Source organism: Nicotiana attenuata, unplaced genomic scaffold (assembly GCF_001879085.1).
Source record: "Nicotiana attenuata strain UT unplaced genomic scaffold, NIATTr2, whole genome shotgun sequence".
NCBI lineage: Eukaryota > Viridiplantae > Streptophyta > Magnoliopsida > Solanales > Solanaceae > Nicotiana > Nicotiana attenuata.
In genome coordinates, this window is record NW_017672126.1 from 58,497 (window position 1) to 73,584 (window position 15,088).

At 44.7% G+C, this 15,088-nt stretch overlaps 1 protein-coding gene across 1 annotated transcript; it reads left to right on the forward strand.

Moving 5' to 3' along the window:
- The first annotated feature begins 4,536 nt into the window (after window positions 1-4,536).
- LOC109211955 lies at window positions 4,537-5,454 on the forward strand. Its single transcript, XM_019375557.1, has one exon. The coding sequence runs from the start codon at window positions 4,537-4,539 to the stop codon at window positions 5,452-5,454; it is 918 nt and encodes a 305-aa protein (XP_019231102.1).
- The last annotated feature ends 9,634 nt before the right edge of the window (window positions 5,455-15,088 follow it).

The following is a 15,088-nucleotide window of genomic DNA, read 5'->3' on the forward strand; positions in this document are numbered from 1 at the left end:
GAACCCTGGCTTATTTCTGCCACTACTGCATGCTTGTGATTATCTCTTATTGCCAATGTGTTTGGCCTCGCATGTCTGATGTCGTCTGTTCACTCTGTTTATATACTAAAGTGCAGAAGCATGTTTTTCTTTGACTGAACCTAATCGTCTGGCTGATTTCAAAGCTTTTCCTTTATGAACCCTAATTTCACTCGCCTGTTTGGAATTGATTGATTCTTTTCCCTTTACTGTGATATTTTGCCTTACTGAATCTTTTCCAAAATAAGCATATTTCTGTACTTAAACTTGATTACTTACTTAATGCTTGTACTACTCCTTTTATGGCAATAATTAGTCTGTCTCTAAACTGATCTCTTTCCTTATTTGAATCTGTTACTACCCGTTAAACAGTGATTCCTTAATTAAAGGGAATCACTTGTATAATTGATTCTGACTGTTGATTGTTTCCATATTTTTATTAAAACTTTACTTATTACCTCTCCTTCACTCGTTTTCAAAAAGCTATAAATACCTTGCACTCCTCTTCTTTCAAACACGAACGAACGAACCACTTGAGCTCTGAACTCACACTTCACTCAAAACTCTCTCTCTTTTCTCTGTTACTGCTTGTGTTGCTGCCTTGTCTAGCCGGCTGAAAGCCAAGGCTAGGATGTGGAAATTTGCTTACTCTTCTTTCTACATTTGCTTCTTTACTGGTATGTTCTAATTAATCTTCAAGCATCAAAAACAACATGTTTTCTTTACTATTGACTTCACTCTTGCCTGTTTCCTGCTTGTGTTTAATCAAGTTTTATTCCTAAAGCACGTTGTAAATCAATGTGTTCCTTTATGTATAAATACTCTGTCAGTCATTTGATTATGTGATTATGCCTTATGAATCCCAAACCCCCATATCCCATATGTGTTTGTATTCTCTGGTTGGTTTGAAGGCATGTCAACATTAGACATTGTTGTGCATGACCCAAACCTGACCCTCCCTGGGGTCATATGCTTCATATCCCCTCTATGTGTTGTGTTCTATGGCTAGTTTATGGGCATACCAGCACCATCTATTGCTGTGCATGCCCAAACCTGACCCCTTCCTAAGGTCATATGCTCCATTCAATGAATTCCCAAACCCCTGACCCCTTTGTATAAAAATGTTGATTCTGTGTAGTGTTAGCTTTACTACTACTATTTTCCCATCACCCTTACCCCTCTCTAATTCCACTCAGTTATAAATCTCTGTTTCTGCACTTCAATTATACTCTTAGACTTAGGTTCTTCCCCTCTTGTGTGAGTCTTGCCTTGGGACCCATGAGCTCCCTCTGAACTTGGACACATAAGGGTTGGCCCTTCCAAACTGCAGTCATCTCTATCTGGTTATGCAAACATGGGTGTAAGCACTGCCCGGGGTCCCTTGAGACCCTTAGGGAACTTTGACACACTCAAGTCTAAGAAAGGCTTTGAAACAAATGGTATTTGAGGTGGTTTATTCCATAACTCAGAGAGGAAGTCAAGAATCAGGCCTCCTTTTGTTGTAACCCCTTCTTTTACACTTTTCTGATGTAATTCATTATTTGGTCTGTAATAAGCTGTAATAAGCATTGGGGTTGGTTAGTGGAAAGGGCTGGGTAATTATGCATCCTTAACTATTAGAAGGGTAGAGAACATGCCTATAGGACCTGTTTTCTGTATGATTAATTCAGCATTTAGATAATATGCCTATAGGACCTTTTTTAGTCTGCATGTTTAACTCTGCATTTAGAGTACCTGTCTATTGGACCTGTTTTAAATTCTGCATTTAAATAACATGCCTATAGGATTTGTCTTAAATTGTGCATGTTTATTACCACACTTAGACACCATGTTCTTAGGATCCAATTGGTTATAATCCGGCATCATGTCCAATAGATTATAATCAATACCTTTTCATAGAAATCATTCCTATAGGAATTTCAAGCAAATCCCGCCTACTTCGTTTCACGTTCAACTAGATATCATATCTATAGGAATTAAAATTAGCAATAATAGATATCAACGTCTATAGAATCTGAAACCAGTCTAGTCTAAAATCAGTTCAGCTCATACTGTTCTGAACTAATTTTTAAAACAACTCTCTCTCTTCTTATTAATACGGTTTAGAAAGCATGTCTATAGGATCTCAAATCGTTTCTTTTAGAATTGTTACTGCTTTGCCACATTCTGAATCAGTAATAGATATCATGTTTATAGGATCTCACCCAAACACTTAGGCAAGCCTTAGGTGACAACAAATAAAACTGAACCCGCCTTTGTTAATTAGTAACTGCTGCAAGTTTGGACTTCTTATCTGATTTATGTAATAAATTGGTGTGCACGGTGAAATCGGAGGACCAACTTCTGATTAGCAAAATGCTTAGACAGAGAGGTCCGGGATCTCAAGCCGGCCATTTTTCTCAAGATATGTCAACATCCAGTCGAAGGTAACATCGAACGAAACCCCGACGAACGAAGAAAGTTCCCAAAGAACGTATCCGGGGTCGACTAAGTCTGTTCGAACAGCTCAACGTCGGCCCATGCACACGGCATAAAGCTAGTTGGCTGTCCCATCTCCTTTTCTTTATCACGCAACGTCTCTTGTACTAAGTTTTGGCTCCCCCTTCTTATAAAAGGAGAGTCATTAATACCCTGTAAAGCAGAGCTCCAACAATTCTCCATAAGTGCAATAATATCACTCTCTCTCTCTTTTTTCTAAAAGCTTATTGGCTCCCACTATTCCGAGGATACCTCGATATCCTTCGCCTTGATATGTGTTCTTCATCGTATAATTTAGTTTCGGCTATCAAGAGCTTTATTTGATCATATCTCTAACTGTTATACTACCCTTGATTGTCCCCGATAGCCCGAGCTCGACCTCGAGGTCGACCCCGAAGTCCCCATCAACCAAACCTACATCCGGGTAGTAGGCCCTTCGGTTCGATCATTATCTCGTTTTGACTCACGCTCCATCATTAAATTTCGTATTATTAGCATTGTCTGCTCTAACAACTAGCTCGGGAATAGATCACGTATTTTTAGAGTCCCATTTTACAAATTTAATTGTCGTTACCATTTTCACGGTAAACAGTTTGGCGCCCACCATGGGGCTAAAAATAATAGTGATTACTTTCTTGCTAGTTTCATTACACAAATGTATATCGTCTTTCACACTTTTTCTTGGCCAAGATCCTTTGATTTCAGGAAAAATCGTTCTCAAAGATCACGGGGAAAATGGTGTAGCTATCCCGGCCACCGGAGCACCACTAGAGGATCCCGATAACGCACCCGAACCAGTACTAGCGGACGCGGACTCAGAGGATGCACAGCAAGTCAACGAAACTTCTCACACCGACAGAAGCGTGCGACACAGCGACCGACAGGAAGTTCAAAAAACCCCAGCCCGGGAAGAACACGAAGTTAGTCTTCACGTTATTTTTGAAACGTTGCAGGCACAACAACTGTCCATTGCTCAGTTGCAAAGCCATCCGAGAACTTCCAGCACACCAGCACCGGAGATAGCTCCCCCCGCCGAGCAAATACCCAAAAGATCAATTGATATTGGGTCAGTAGCTGACCCCACCATAGTGAAGATGCTGGAGGATCTTACCAAAAGGATCGAATCAGGTAAAAAAATGATTGCAGCCAACGATAAAAAAGTCGAGACCTACAACTCTCGAGTGGATCATATCCCAGGAGCACCCCCGATCCTAAAAGGTCTGGATTCGGAGAAATTGTACAGAGGTCGTTCCCCGAGGAAGCGGCCCCGAAGCCTATTCCTAAAAAATTTAGGATGCCGGAACTCCCCAAATACAATGGTACCACCGATCCCAACGATCACGTCGCCGCCTATACCTGCGTTGTAAAAGGCAACAATATAAAAAATGACAAAATCGAGTCCGTGTTATTGAAAAAATTCGGAGAAACATTTTCGAAGGGGGCCATGATGTGGTATCACAACTTGGCTCCTGACTCCATAGATTCATTCGCCATGCTAGCAGACTCCTTCGTAAAAGCACATGCGGGAGCCATCAAGGTAGCAACGAGGAAGTCCGACGTTTTCAAAATCAAGCAAAGAGAGAATGAGATGCTGCGAGAATTCGTGTCCCGCTTCCAAATGGAACGAATGGAGCTGCCACCCGTCTCCGACGACTGGGCAGTACAGGCCTTCACCTAAGGCCTGAAAGAATGAAGCTCGATGGCCTCGAAACAGCTGAAGCAGAACTCTGATCGAATACCTGGCCGTGACTTGGTCGGACGTCCACAACCGGTACCAGTCAAAGATCAGGGCCGAGGAAGACCAACTCGGAGCCCCTTAGGGCTCGGTATACCCAAGCAGACTCCTGGTAAGAGAAGCGAGACCAAACAAAGAAAGGTACCAGCCGTACCTCGAAGACAGGAGGAACTCCAACCTATCTCGCAAAAATCGAAGGATAGATCGAGGACAGGACCCTTGAGGACTCATCAACAGAACCAGGTTCGATCGAAACATAGCACCAACTAACGCGCCCCACTTATCGAAGTACAACTTCTGCGTCGATGTTTCAGAAAACGTGTTCGCTATCGGCAAAGATCAAGGATGCCAAGTGGCCCAAAACGATACAATCAGACCCTTCGCAGAGAAACTACAACCTAGTATCCGAGTTTCACAACACGCACGGTCACAGGACCGAGGACTGCCATCAGGTACGAGAGGAAGTGGCTCGACTACTCAACGAAGGGCATCTCCGAGAATTCCTCAGCGATCGGGCCAAAAATCAATTCCGAGAGAGGGAGACGACCAAGAAAAACGAGGCAAAAGAACCGCAACATGTCATCCACATGATCATGGGAGGCGCCGATGCCCCACAGGAACCAGTAGTGAGAAGAACAAAGATATCCATCATCAGGGAAAAACGGACTCGAGGATATTTCCCAGAAGACGCCCTCACGTTCAGCGAAGAAGACACCGAGGCCCTGTCTCAACCCCATAACGATGCCCTGGTAATATCCTTTCTTATAAATTCATTTCAGATAAAATGTGTACTCGTGGATCTAGGAAGCTCAGCCAATATCATCAGGGCGAAGATAATAGAACGACTCAGGCTGCTCGAACAAATCGTGCCCGCCACTCGGGTCCTCAACGGTTTCAACATGGCTAGAAAAACAAAGAAGGGAGAAATCATCCTCCCGGTTACCGTGGCCGGCACAACCCTAGACGCCAAGTTCTATGTCATCAAAGGAGATATGAGATATAATGACTTATTCGGACGACCCTGGATACACTGCATGAGAGCAGTACCATCCACCCTCCATCAGGTGATAAAATTTCCGAGAAAGGACGGGATCAAGACCGTCTGCGGGGGACAGCACGCGGCAAGGGAAATATTCCCTATGCACGACGTAGTACCAGCGCTCACATTTCCACCCCCAAATGAAAGCACGATCAGACCAGGTCTCGACCCCGGTCGAACTTGACAAAGCAAAGTGAAAAAATTCGCGCCGCATCTCCGCCCCCGGGAAGTTATAATAGGCTAAGTCCCATGACGTCACCGGCGCATGTAGCTTTAAGGTACAACCATTCCTTTTCCTATGTTATATTTTTTCAAATCCGAGATTAACCCTCACGCAAACAACCAAACCGGAAGCTGCCTAGACGTTAGTACTGCTACGGAACCCCGAAGCCCCAAAGACGCACCCGTTGCACTCTTTTCCTTCGACCGAGTTTTTATCCTAAAAAGAAAGGTTTTTACCGGCAAGGTTTTTAGTGAGGCAACGTCTGCAAGACACCAGGAGGGGAACTCCACAAAATATTCTGAACAAACCCCGCAGCTGTTGAAAAAGCGAGAAGGCATTCCCTCCGAAAAGCGGTCCGCTCGTGGGAATTTTGGAAAACACCAGACAAGGTTTCCTGTAAGAAAATGATGCATCGAAACACCGATTTATTCAGTCCTCGTCGGCAAAAATATGTACTATTGTATCAAACAAATCAAAAGAAATACTTTTTGGATGAGGTAACTCCTTCCTAGAGTAAAATAACGAATCTTTCCCCTGAAACATCCCGAAAAACGCAGGAACAGGTGCCAACAGTTCAAAGCGCCCCAAACGGCCTACGGGTCGAGGCTATGAAACCGCAATATTCTTCAGGCGGGACAAACCCGAAGCAATCAGCCTTGGCCCGATATAGGTCGGTCCAACCCAACAAGGTATATTGCGCCAACGGGTCAAAGGACGCCTTCCAGCACTCCGTTCTCTGAACAGGGAAATCACATTATATTCCCGGCAGGGTTCTCTTCACCAAATGCATTCCTAAATACTCGGAGACTTAATGCCGGTAGTTGGGCACTCGCGCAACTCCAGGACCGGAACTCCGGGTTCGTAAAGCCCTGAAAATGCAGCTCCGAGTTCACAAGAAGCGGTCTTCACGCTTAAACAACTTGATGACTCGGAGACTGACGACAATCGCCATGCTACATCACCGAAAAAAACTGTAAGACCTCAATAGGTATGACAAAACTGTAAGACCTCAACAGGCATGACAAAACTGTAAGACCTTAATAGGCATGACAAACTGTAAGACCTCAACAGGCATAAAAATCCCGAAGTTTAGGCTGTACGTCGCATTTGTAAGAATCCCGAAAGGGCATACCCTCGATGTAGACGCCTAAACTATCACTCGGGATCAAAAATGGCTACAGCCAAACCCACATGACTGCGGTCAAAACGGCTGATACAGCCAAAATAATGTGACTCGGGGATGCCCGACCATCGCTAAGCAAAATCACAGGCCACTACTTCGAATATACTTCGGAAAGAACCGGTTAAAATAGGCTTCCCTCAACAGGCAAAACAACGGGCTATGAACCTTCCGAGGTGCTCGAAATATCACCGATAATGACTTGAAATCGAGGTTCTTCCAGAACCGACGACGGGTCAGGAAAAAATCTTTGAAAAGACCTTAACGAGCGGAAATCTAGCCTACAAAAATCCCACGGGCAAAAACAGCGTGAGAGCCATTGTCGCCAGCTAAGCAAGCCTACGGGCCACATATCAAAAGGTCTCTACGACCAAAAGCGTAAGAGCCATTTTCGCCAGCAAAATTGACAACTTGAGGATTAAAGTGAGCTCGACTCGTAATGCAATTCGTAGACCGGATCCAAAATAGTTAACTAAATAAGCCTACGGGCCACATATCAAAAGGTCTCTATGACCAAAAAGCATAAGAGCTATTGTCTCCAGCAAAATTGACAACTTTATGATTAAAGTCAGCTCGAATCATAACGCGATCCGGAGACCGAATCCAATATAGCTAACTAAACAAGCGTACGGGCCACATATCAGAAGGTCTGTACGACGAAAAAGCGTAAGAGCCCTTGTCGCCAGCCAAAACTGACAGCTTAAGGGCCGATCAAAGCTCGAATCGCAACACGACTCGGAGACTGGACCCAAGATAAGTTGAAACAACCAAAATGCCCAAGGGCGAGAAATGAAAGCCGTCATCGCCAACCCAGACTAGCGCCAAATCTCGAGGGTAAATTAAGCTCGAGTGAGGTGATCGCGGCCTACTTCGCACTACTATTTAAGTAGCGAGAGAGAGTCGGAGCAGCTTTTACCTTATTTAGGGTCGGGATCGAATCCACATAGAGCTAGAATTTGGAATCGAGTATCTATCTAGTGTAAAATTATGTATGTGTTCTTAATTGCACTTCTATTCATTTTTGGGGTTTTTGTTAACTTCTAGTATTATCAATCTAGAAATGGTAATTGCAACTAAATTATGCTAAGTGTTATAATGCTACGAGTTGTTCAAATAGGTTAAAAGGTACTAGGGTAGTGACTACCACCTAGGTGGTCAATTGACGGGTACTTGAATCTAAGACATTCTTGACACGTTTGGGGAGTATGTTATAACCGTTGCACGACTTTACCACTCTACACCTCTCTGTGGTTCGAGTGATTTTGCCCGAATTGGCTTTCTCAAGACCAATTGGGTATGCAAATTTGCACAAGCAACTAGGGTTCAATTCGGGTATTACTCTCTCGAGGTTTAACCCTTTAATTGGGGCTATCAATCTCTTGAGTATGCCCCAATTCATTGTTGGACCAATTTCGGAGACTTAGGCTCTCTTTATCAAGAAGAGCTCAAGTCACCTCAACACAAACTAGTGTTTGCAACCACTAATTCAGAAATTAACCATGAAATTGGCCCAAATAACAAACACCCATAGTCAAATTAGCCCTAAATTACAAGACCCATCAATTCCCACACTAGGGTTGAGCCAAAACCCTAGCTTATGGGTCTAGCTACTCATAATTAAAGGAGAAAAGCAAGAACTAGATGAAGAAAAGCTCATAATAATTAATCACTAAGTTAAATACAAAGATTCAATGATTAAAAGTAGCTAAAATTGCCCAAAATGGCTTAAAAAGTCGAACCCACGAGCGCAGCTGCTTAATTACAATATTTGATACCCTAAAAATGGAAGAAGAAGCTATTTATACTAGGCTGAAAAATCTAGACAAAAATGCCCCTACGGGGTTAGTGCGGACCGCACAAAATGGACTGTGGTCCGCACTGGGTCTTTGGCCTTGAAATATAGCTCTCTAAATATTGGCATCGCGGACCGCAGAAAATGGACTGCGGTCGCGGAGGCTTCTAGTGCGGTCCGCGTAAAATGGACCGCGGACCGCGGAGGCTTGAAACTCTAAAAATGGCAACTCTCTGATTCTCCTCACCGCGGACCGCAGAGAATGAACTGCGACCGCATTGATCTTAGTGCGGACCGCACTAAATGGTAGTGCGGCCGCACTGCCTCTTGGCCTAAAAATCACCTCTCTGAATCTCCTAGTGCGGACCGCACAAAGTGGTGTGCGGCCGCACTAGGCCTGTTTAGCCTGAGCTTGTCTTGTCTTTGGCACTTGTGCAAGTTTTACTCCGTTTGAGCTGATCTTTGACATCTCGTCGCTTTGGTGATCAAACCTGCAATCAAGCACAACTTGTGAACCTTTTGGGACTATTTTGTATGAATTTCTAATCAAAGAATAAGCAAGAAGGAGAATAAAATACGTCAAAATCCCTAGTTATCAACTCCCCCAAACTTAAGTTTTTGCTTGTCCTCAAGCAAATAAAATAAGACCTACCCCTTAAGAGACTGTCCAAGAAAAATTTCAGTTGTCCTAAAGTGACCTCAACTAGCCTCAATTGGGACTAACAATTGCCCTCAATACACATGAATCATTAGCACATTTTTTCTTTTAAAACACCATGGATCAAGTGTGAAACGAGAGCATCAAGAATTGACTCAACACATCTAAGAACTCTTTTCTATTACTTTGGTCATTGTGGAACCCAAACTCACACACCCTCAACTCTCCCTAAGCAATCCTCACCTTTAAGATAATGGCACTCAGAACGAGGATAATGGGAATTCACTCATTTCTCTCAAGAAAAAGAGTCACAAGTCCGGCTTAGGTACCATATGCTTGCCCCTTATGTAAGTATCCACTAATGTAAGCTCCCTTCAACTCAAGATCATATAGGGCTTTTGTGGAGACATTGCGAAGGCTTTTGATTTAGGGTAGGAAATGTTTTGGTCGAAGTAGGTTCCATCTTCCCTTAAGAACTTCTTTTGATTCATTTGGCATCCATTCACTTGACTTTATGAGTCGTTTCACTTCTTTCTAAGGGGTTAGAGAGACACACTGTCACTCTTTCTTATGCATTTCAAACCTTTTTTTCTTTTTCAACTTTCCACACCTTTCATTCTTTGCTTTTCTTTGAATTCCTTTTTATTCTTTTTCACATTGAATTTTCTTTTTGTCTTTTTGCTTTTCTTTCTTTTTCATTGCCTTTCATTTTCTTCATTTTTGTGCCTTTTTACCACTTTGTTGCAATCCTCGTCTCTCCCCCAAACTTATACTTTTGCCATGTGCAAAAGGAAAGATCGGGTGCCAAGAGAGGGTATCTTTTAATACAGGTATAGGCTTGTATCATGGTTATTGAAGGAAAAGGTCTAAGGCTCAAAAGGGTTGACTAGGGATCTTATCATTGGTAGGTTATGGATTTGTTCAAGCTATCATTTGGACCAAGGAGAGTCTATAATCATGTCTCAGGTCAAAATTCACTTAGGATTTCGCCTCAACAAACATTCAGGGCAAGTTCTAGACTAATGGCTCAGGACATGGACTTGCAATACGATTACTCACCACTGGGATTGCTAAAGACACAGAGTCGGGGGCCCACAACGACCTTATATAAGATTTAAGTTCACAATGGTCCCAAAAAACCACATGATGATTATCGGCCAATACAAGAGTCTCAAGGTCACGACTTTCACCATCCTCAACACAACAAATTGTCTATGACCATAAGATCAAAGGCAAATGTGCTAGGCCCAAGTGAAGCTTTGCTCGAGGCACCCTTAACTATTAACTACCAAAAACAAAAAGAAAAATGGACTCAACCCTTAAGAAGGTTGTCACGCCATCTATCATTGGAAAGAGCCACGCGGTTCACACAACACTCCACCTTTGGAAAGAATCGTGGCATTAAGAAAACCAATGGCTTATTGCAAACATTGAAAACAAGAAGCTACAAATCACAAATAAAAAGCTAAGAATGAAAAGTTTGCGGAAAGTAAAATGAATATATACAAGAGGGGATTTGTCAAATATACAATAGATGGGATGAATATCTACAATGTAACATAACTTTATATACAGACCCAAAGAAAATAAAAGTGCGAGAAATGTAGCGAAATGTTAAAAATAAATACAGACCAAAGATGAAAAATCAAGAATGCATAAAAATTGTTAATTATATACAATCATCCAAAATGTAGGGCCTACCCCCTCAAATGAAAGCTGGCATTGTCCCCAATAGCCTGTCTATGAGGGTTAAGGATATAAAGAAACTCCCTATAGCATGTCTGTCTGCATGGGCTCCTGAGTGGTCCCAGGGTCCTCAATGTGCTCGGGAACCTCAGACTGGTTCCTTGTGGGCTGCTGCTCTGCTAGTGGGACCTGGGCCTAGACCTGGACAGGCTCCTGAGATACATCTGGTGGCTGACTGGAGGAAGCCTCTGTTGGGTCGGCCAACTGGATGACTGCATCATCTGCTCTAGGAATCATCCTCCTCCTCTTGGGAGGCCTCTGAGACTGCTCTGGCTGTGGATGAATTGCTGGTGCTGGGTCCTGGAGCACTAAGTCTAAAGGCAGGTGATCTGCCTTCAGTTTGTCAACATGCGCTCTCAGCTCCTTCACGGACTCCTTGGAGGCCCGTGTCTTCCTCAGCTTCTTGTGCTCCCTAGCAAGCTCCTTGAGAGCCTTGATATGTGAATCAACAGCCTCAGCAAGCTTCTTCTGATTATCGAGGATTTTCTTCTGGTTGTCTAACATCTCCTTAAGTGCATCCTCCATGGACTGTGGAACCTGTGGAGCTGGAGGAGCCGACAGAGCCTCAACAGTGGTGGTCAAAATGGATAACTTGGATGAGGCAGTCTGCATCCAGTTGTTGATACTCATAAGTGCCTGGTTCAATCTATGGGCAATAATAGGATGGGCCCGCGAAGATGGAATCTCCGGGCCTGATGAGGTGGATGGGCCAGCAAGAATGGCTGTGGATGTGGATGGACCGGGAGGGATATCTGTGGAAGTGGAGGTAGGCTCAGCAGGAGCCACTACCACAACTGGCTCTTCAGATTGGCCAATTGTAGTAGTAGCTATACCCTTGAAGTTCTTGCTCTTGGGGTTATCATCCCCCTACATGTTGTACCAAGAGAAAGGGGCCTTTGCTTTGACTTTGACATCGAAGGGCCTCTTTTCTACTATCAAGTCCTGGAAGTACATAGTGAGGGTGCTGGGGAACGGATAGTTTCTGTCATGCTCGGCACCCATAATGGAGATAATCCTCGACATCACATTCCCCACATTGATTGGGTACCCCGCCATGATCAAAGCTACCAAAATAGCCCGGGAAAGAGGAAGGGTGTTGTCATGTGTCGTGGGGTCCAACCTGCTACATACAAAAGTTTCCCACCCTCGTGCCTCAAAGTTTAAACTCCGTCTCAAGATCTTGACTCCAGCAGTCAACCAGTCGGGGGTGGTACCTAGGATTGCCAGGTACTGTGCTAGCCAGGGGCGAACCTCCTCACCCATTTCCAACTTTGCCATGTATAGGGTCTCATCCTCCTCATTGAGGCCAAGGTATTCGTTTAGGTACTTCCCTTCAAATAACACTTTCAGATTCCGAACCTTGGTCCCTTTGGAGCCCTTTTTTATGTGGGCTACATTGCAGTAAAACTCTTTGACCATGTGTTCTTTGGCATCCACACACCCTTCGAGAAAATGTTCCCAGCCCACTCTTGTCCTAAACAGCCTCAGTACGTCGGGATTGTGAGGTAACAAGTCTTTGTCAACAAAACTTCTCTCTGGGATCAACTTTCTCACCGGCCACAACTCCCGAAATTTATGATATGCCACCTCGCTGACAAATCTATCTTGCCAAACCTCCGGCTTTCTGGTTCTAGCAATGCCCCATACCTGAGGCTCACCTCCTTCTCCTACCTCTTGTTCTACCCCAACTTCCTCCTCAGCACCTACTGCATCCTCTCCAGACAATGAAGTTGTGGGAGAGGTGGAGTATTCCTCACTACCTGCTGCTGAGCCCTCAAACGACTCAAAAATAACATTTGTTGGTGCTTGGTTAGTGGGTGATGGTGGAGGAGTGTCTCGTAGCCTAAACCTCTCCCGTGATGGCTCGTACTCACTCCCTGAGGACTGGGAAGCAGCCCTATCAGCAGCTTTTATCAGCTTTCTTGTCTTTTTAACGCTTTCCCGGACTTGGGGAGTGAGTTTTATCATCTTCTGCTTCCCTCCCCGAGAAGATTCTCCTCTGCCTGGTTGTTTACCTCGTTGTCTCACTATAGTCTGCAATCATAGTTCAATAAGCTTGTTATATCAGTGTAATCAGTTAAGAACAAAGTTGCAGATGCAGGAAAGAAAAGTTGCAGACAGGTTGCAGAAGTTGCCCAGTGCGGACCGCACAAAAGCGACTGTGGCCGCACTGAGGTCACCGCGGACCGCACAAAATCAACCGCGGTCCGCCCAGAGGTGGGGTTCAGACTACCCACTCTCTCTATCTAGGCAGTGCGGACCGCACAAAATCAACCGCGGCCGCATTGGGCTAGTGCAGTCCGCACAAAATGTAGTGCGGTCGCACTGCCTGAGGTTCAGCAATCAGAAGGTTATCAATGCGGTCCACACAAAATGGTAGTGCGGACCGCACTGAGGCACCGCGGACCGCACTTAAACGACCACGGTCCGCACTGAGTGCCCAGTTGTGGTACTAAATTAGGCTTCCATGTATTTTGATTTTGGGTCCAATTTTCCACCTAAGTAGTATCTCTACATGATTACCCATTGANGGTTTTCTGTTTGCCTAGAATTTAGCCAAATCAATTGGTCTCTGAGTTGGTAGGAATCCTTAGATTCTCAATATGGCCCTGAGGCTCATCGGGCTGACCCATAGGCTTATATGTATTCGGCCGGTGCGAGCCTTTAATATAAGCTGGCGTTTGAGCTCTTATGCTTTTGTTTGTAGGCATGCTTTGATCGACTGTTTTGGGTTTAGTCTCTAAGTCGGGTTTCGGCTCGAGCTCATTTGACCCTCAAGTTTTTGTGTTTGCACGGGCTGGCGACAATGGCTCTTACGCCTTGGGTCGAAGCGACCTTTTATTCTAAGCTGGCGTTTGAGCTCTTATGCTTTTGCTCTTAGGCATTTTTAGTTAACTATTTTGGGTTCAGTCTCCGAGTCGGGATTCGACTCGAGCTCATTCGACCCTCAAGTTTTTGGATTTGTGTGGGCTAGCGACAATGGCTCTTACGCCTTGGGTCGAAGTGACCTTTTATTGTAAGCTGGCGATAATGGCTCTTACGCTTTGGGTCGAAGCGACCCTTTATTGGCTTTATTTTTCCCTCGTTAAGGACTTTTTGAAATAATTTTTGCCTGACTCTTCGACGGTTCGGGAAGAACCTTGATTACGAGTCATTTTAGAGGAGGAGAATCTTGGCAACCTCCGGCTTTCCCTGGTTCTAGCAATGCCCTCATACCATGATGCTCACCTCCTTCTCCTACCCGAACGATGTGTCGGTAACATCTTGTTCTACGCCAACTTTCCTCCTCGAGGCACCTATGCATCCCTCTCCAGACAATGTAAGTTGTGGGAGAGGTGGAGTTATTCCTCACTACTGCTGCTGAAGGGCCTCATCTTAATGACGACTCCAAAAATGAACATTTTGTTGGTGACTTGGATTAGTGTGGTCGATGTGGTTAGTGGAGGTCCCGTAGCTAAACTCTCCCCGTCGATGGTCGTACTCACTCACCTGAGGACTGGGAAGGCAGCCTATCAGCAAGCATTTTAATCAGCTTTCCTTGTCTTTTTAACGCTTCGGCCGGACTTGGGAGGAGTTTTTTTATCATCTTTGCTTCCTCCTCGAGAAAATCTCCTCTGCCTGGTTGTTTACCCTCGTTGTCTCACATATAGTTGCAATCATAGTTCAATAAGCGCTTGTTTATCATCAGTGTAATCAGTTAAGAACAAAGTTGCCAGATGCAAGGAAGAAAAGTTGCCAGACAGGTTTGCAGAAGTTGCCCAGTGCGGACCGCACAAAAGCGACTGTGGCCGCACTGAGGCACCGCGGACCGCACAAAATCAACCGCGTCCGGCCCAGAGGTGGGGTTCAGACTAACCCACTCTCTCATATCTACGCATGTGCGGCACGCCAAAATCACCGCGGCGCATTGGCTAGTGCTAGTCGCAAAAATGGTAGTGCGGTCGCACCTGCCTGGAGTTCAGCAATCGAAAGTTTATCAATGCGGTCCACACAAAATGGTAAGTGCGGAACGCACTGAGGCACCGCGACCGCACTTAACGACCACGGTCGCACTGATGTGCCCCCAGTTGTGGTACTAATAGGCTTCCAATGTATTTTTGATTTGTGGTCAAATTTTCCAGCCTAGTAGTATCTCTTACATCGATTCCCATTGATTTTTAACTATCTATGTCTACTTTAACCTAAAAATTAAACACCTAACTACTCTATGAAAGAAAAT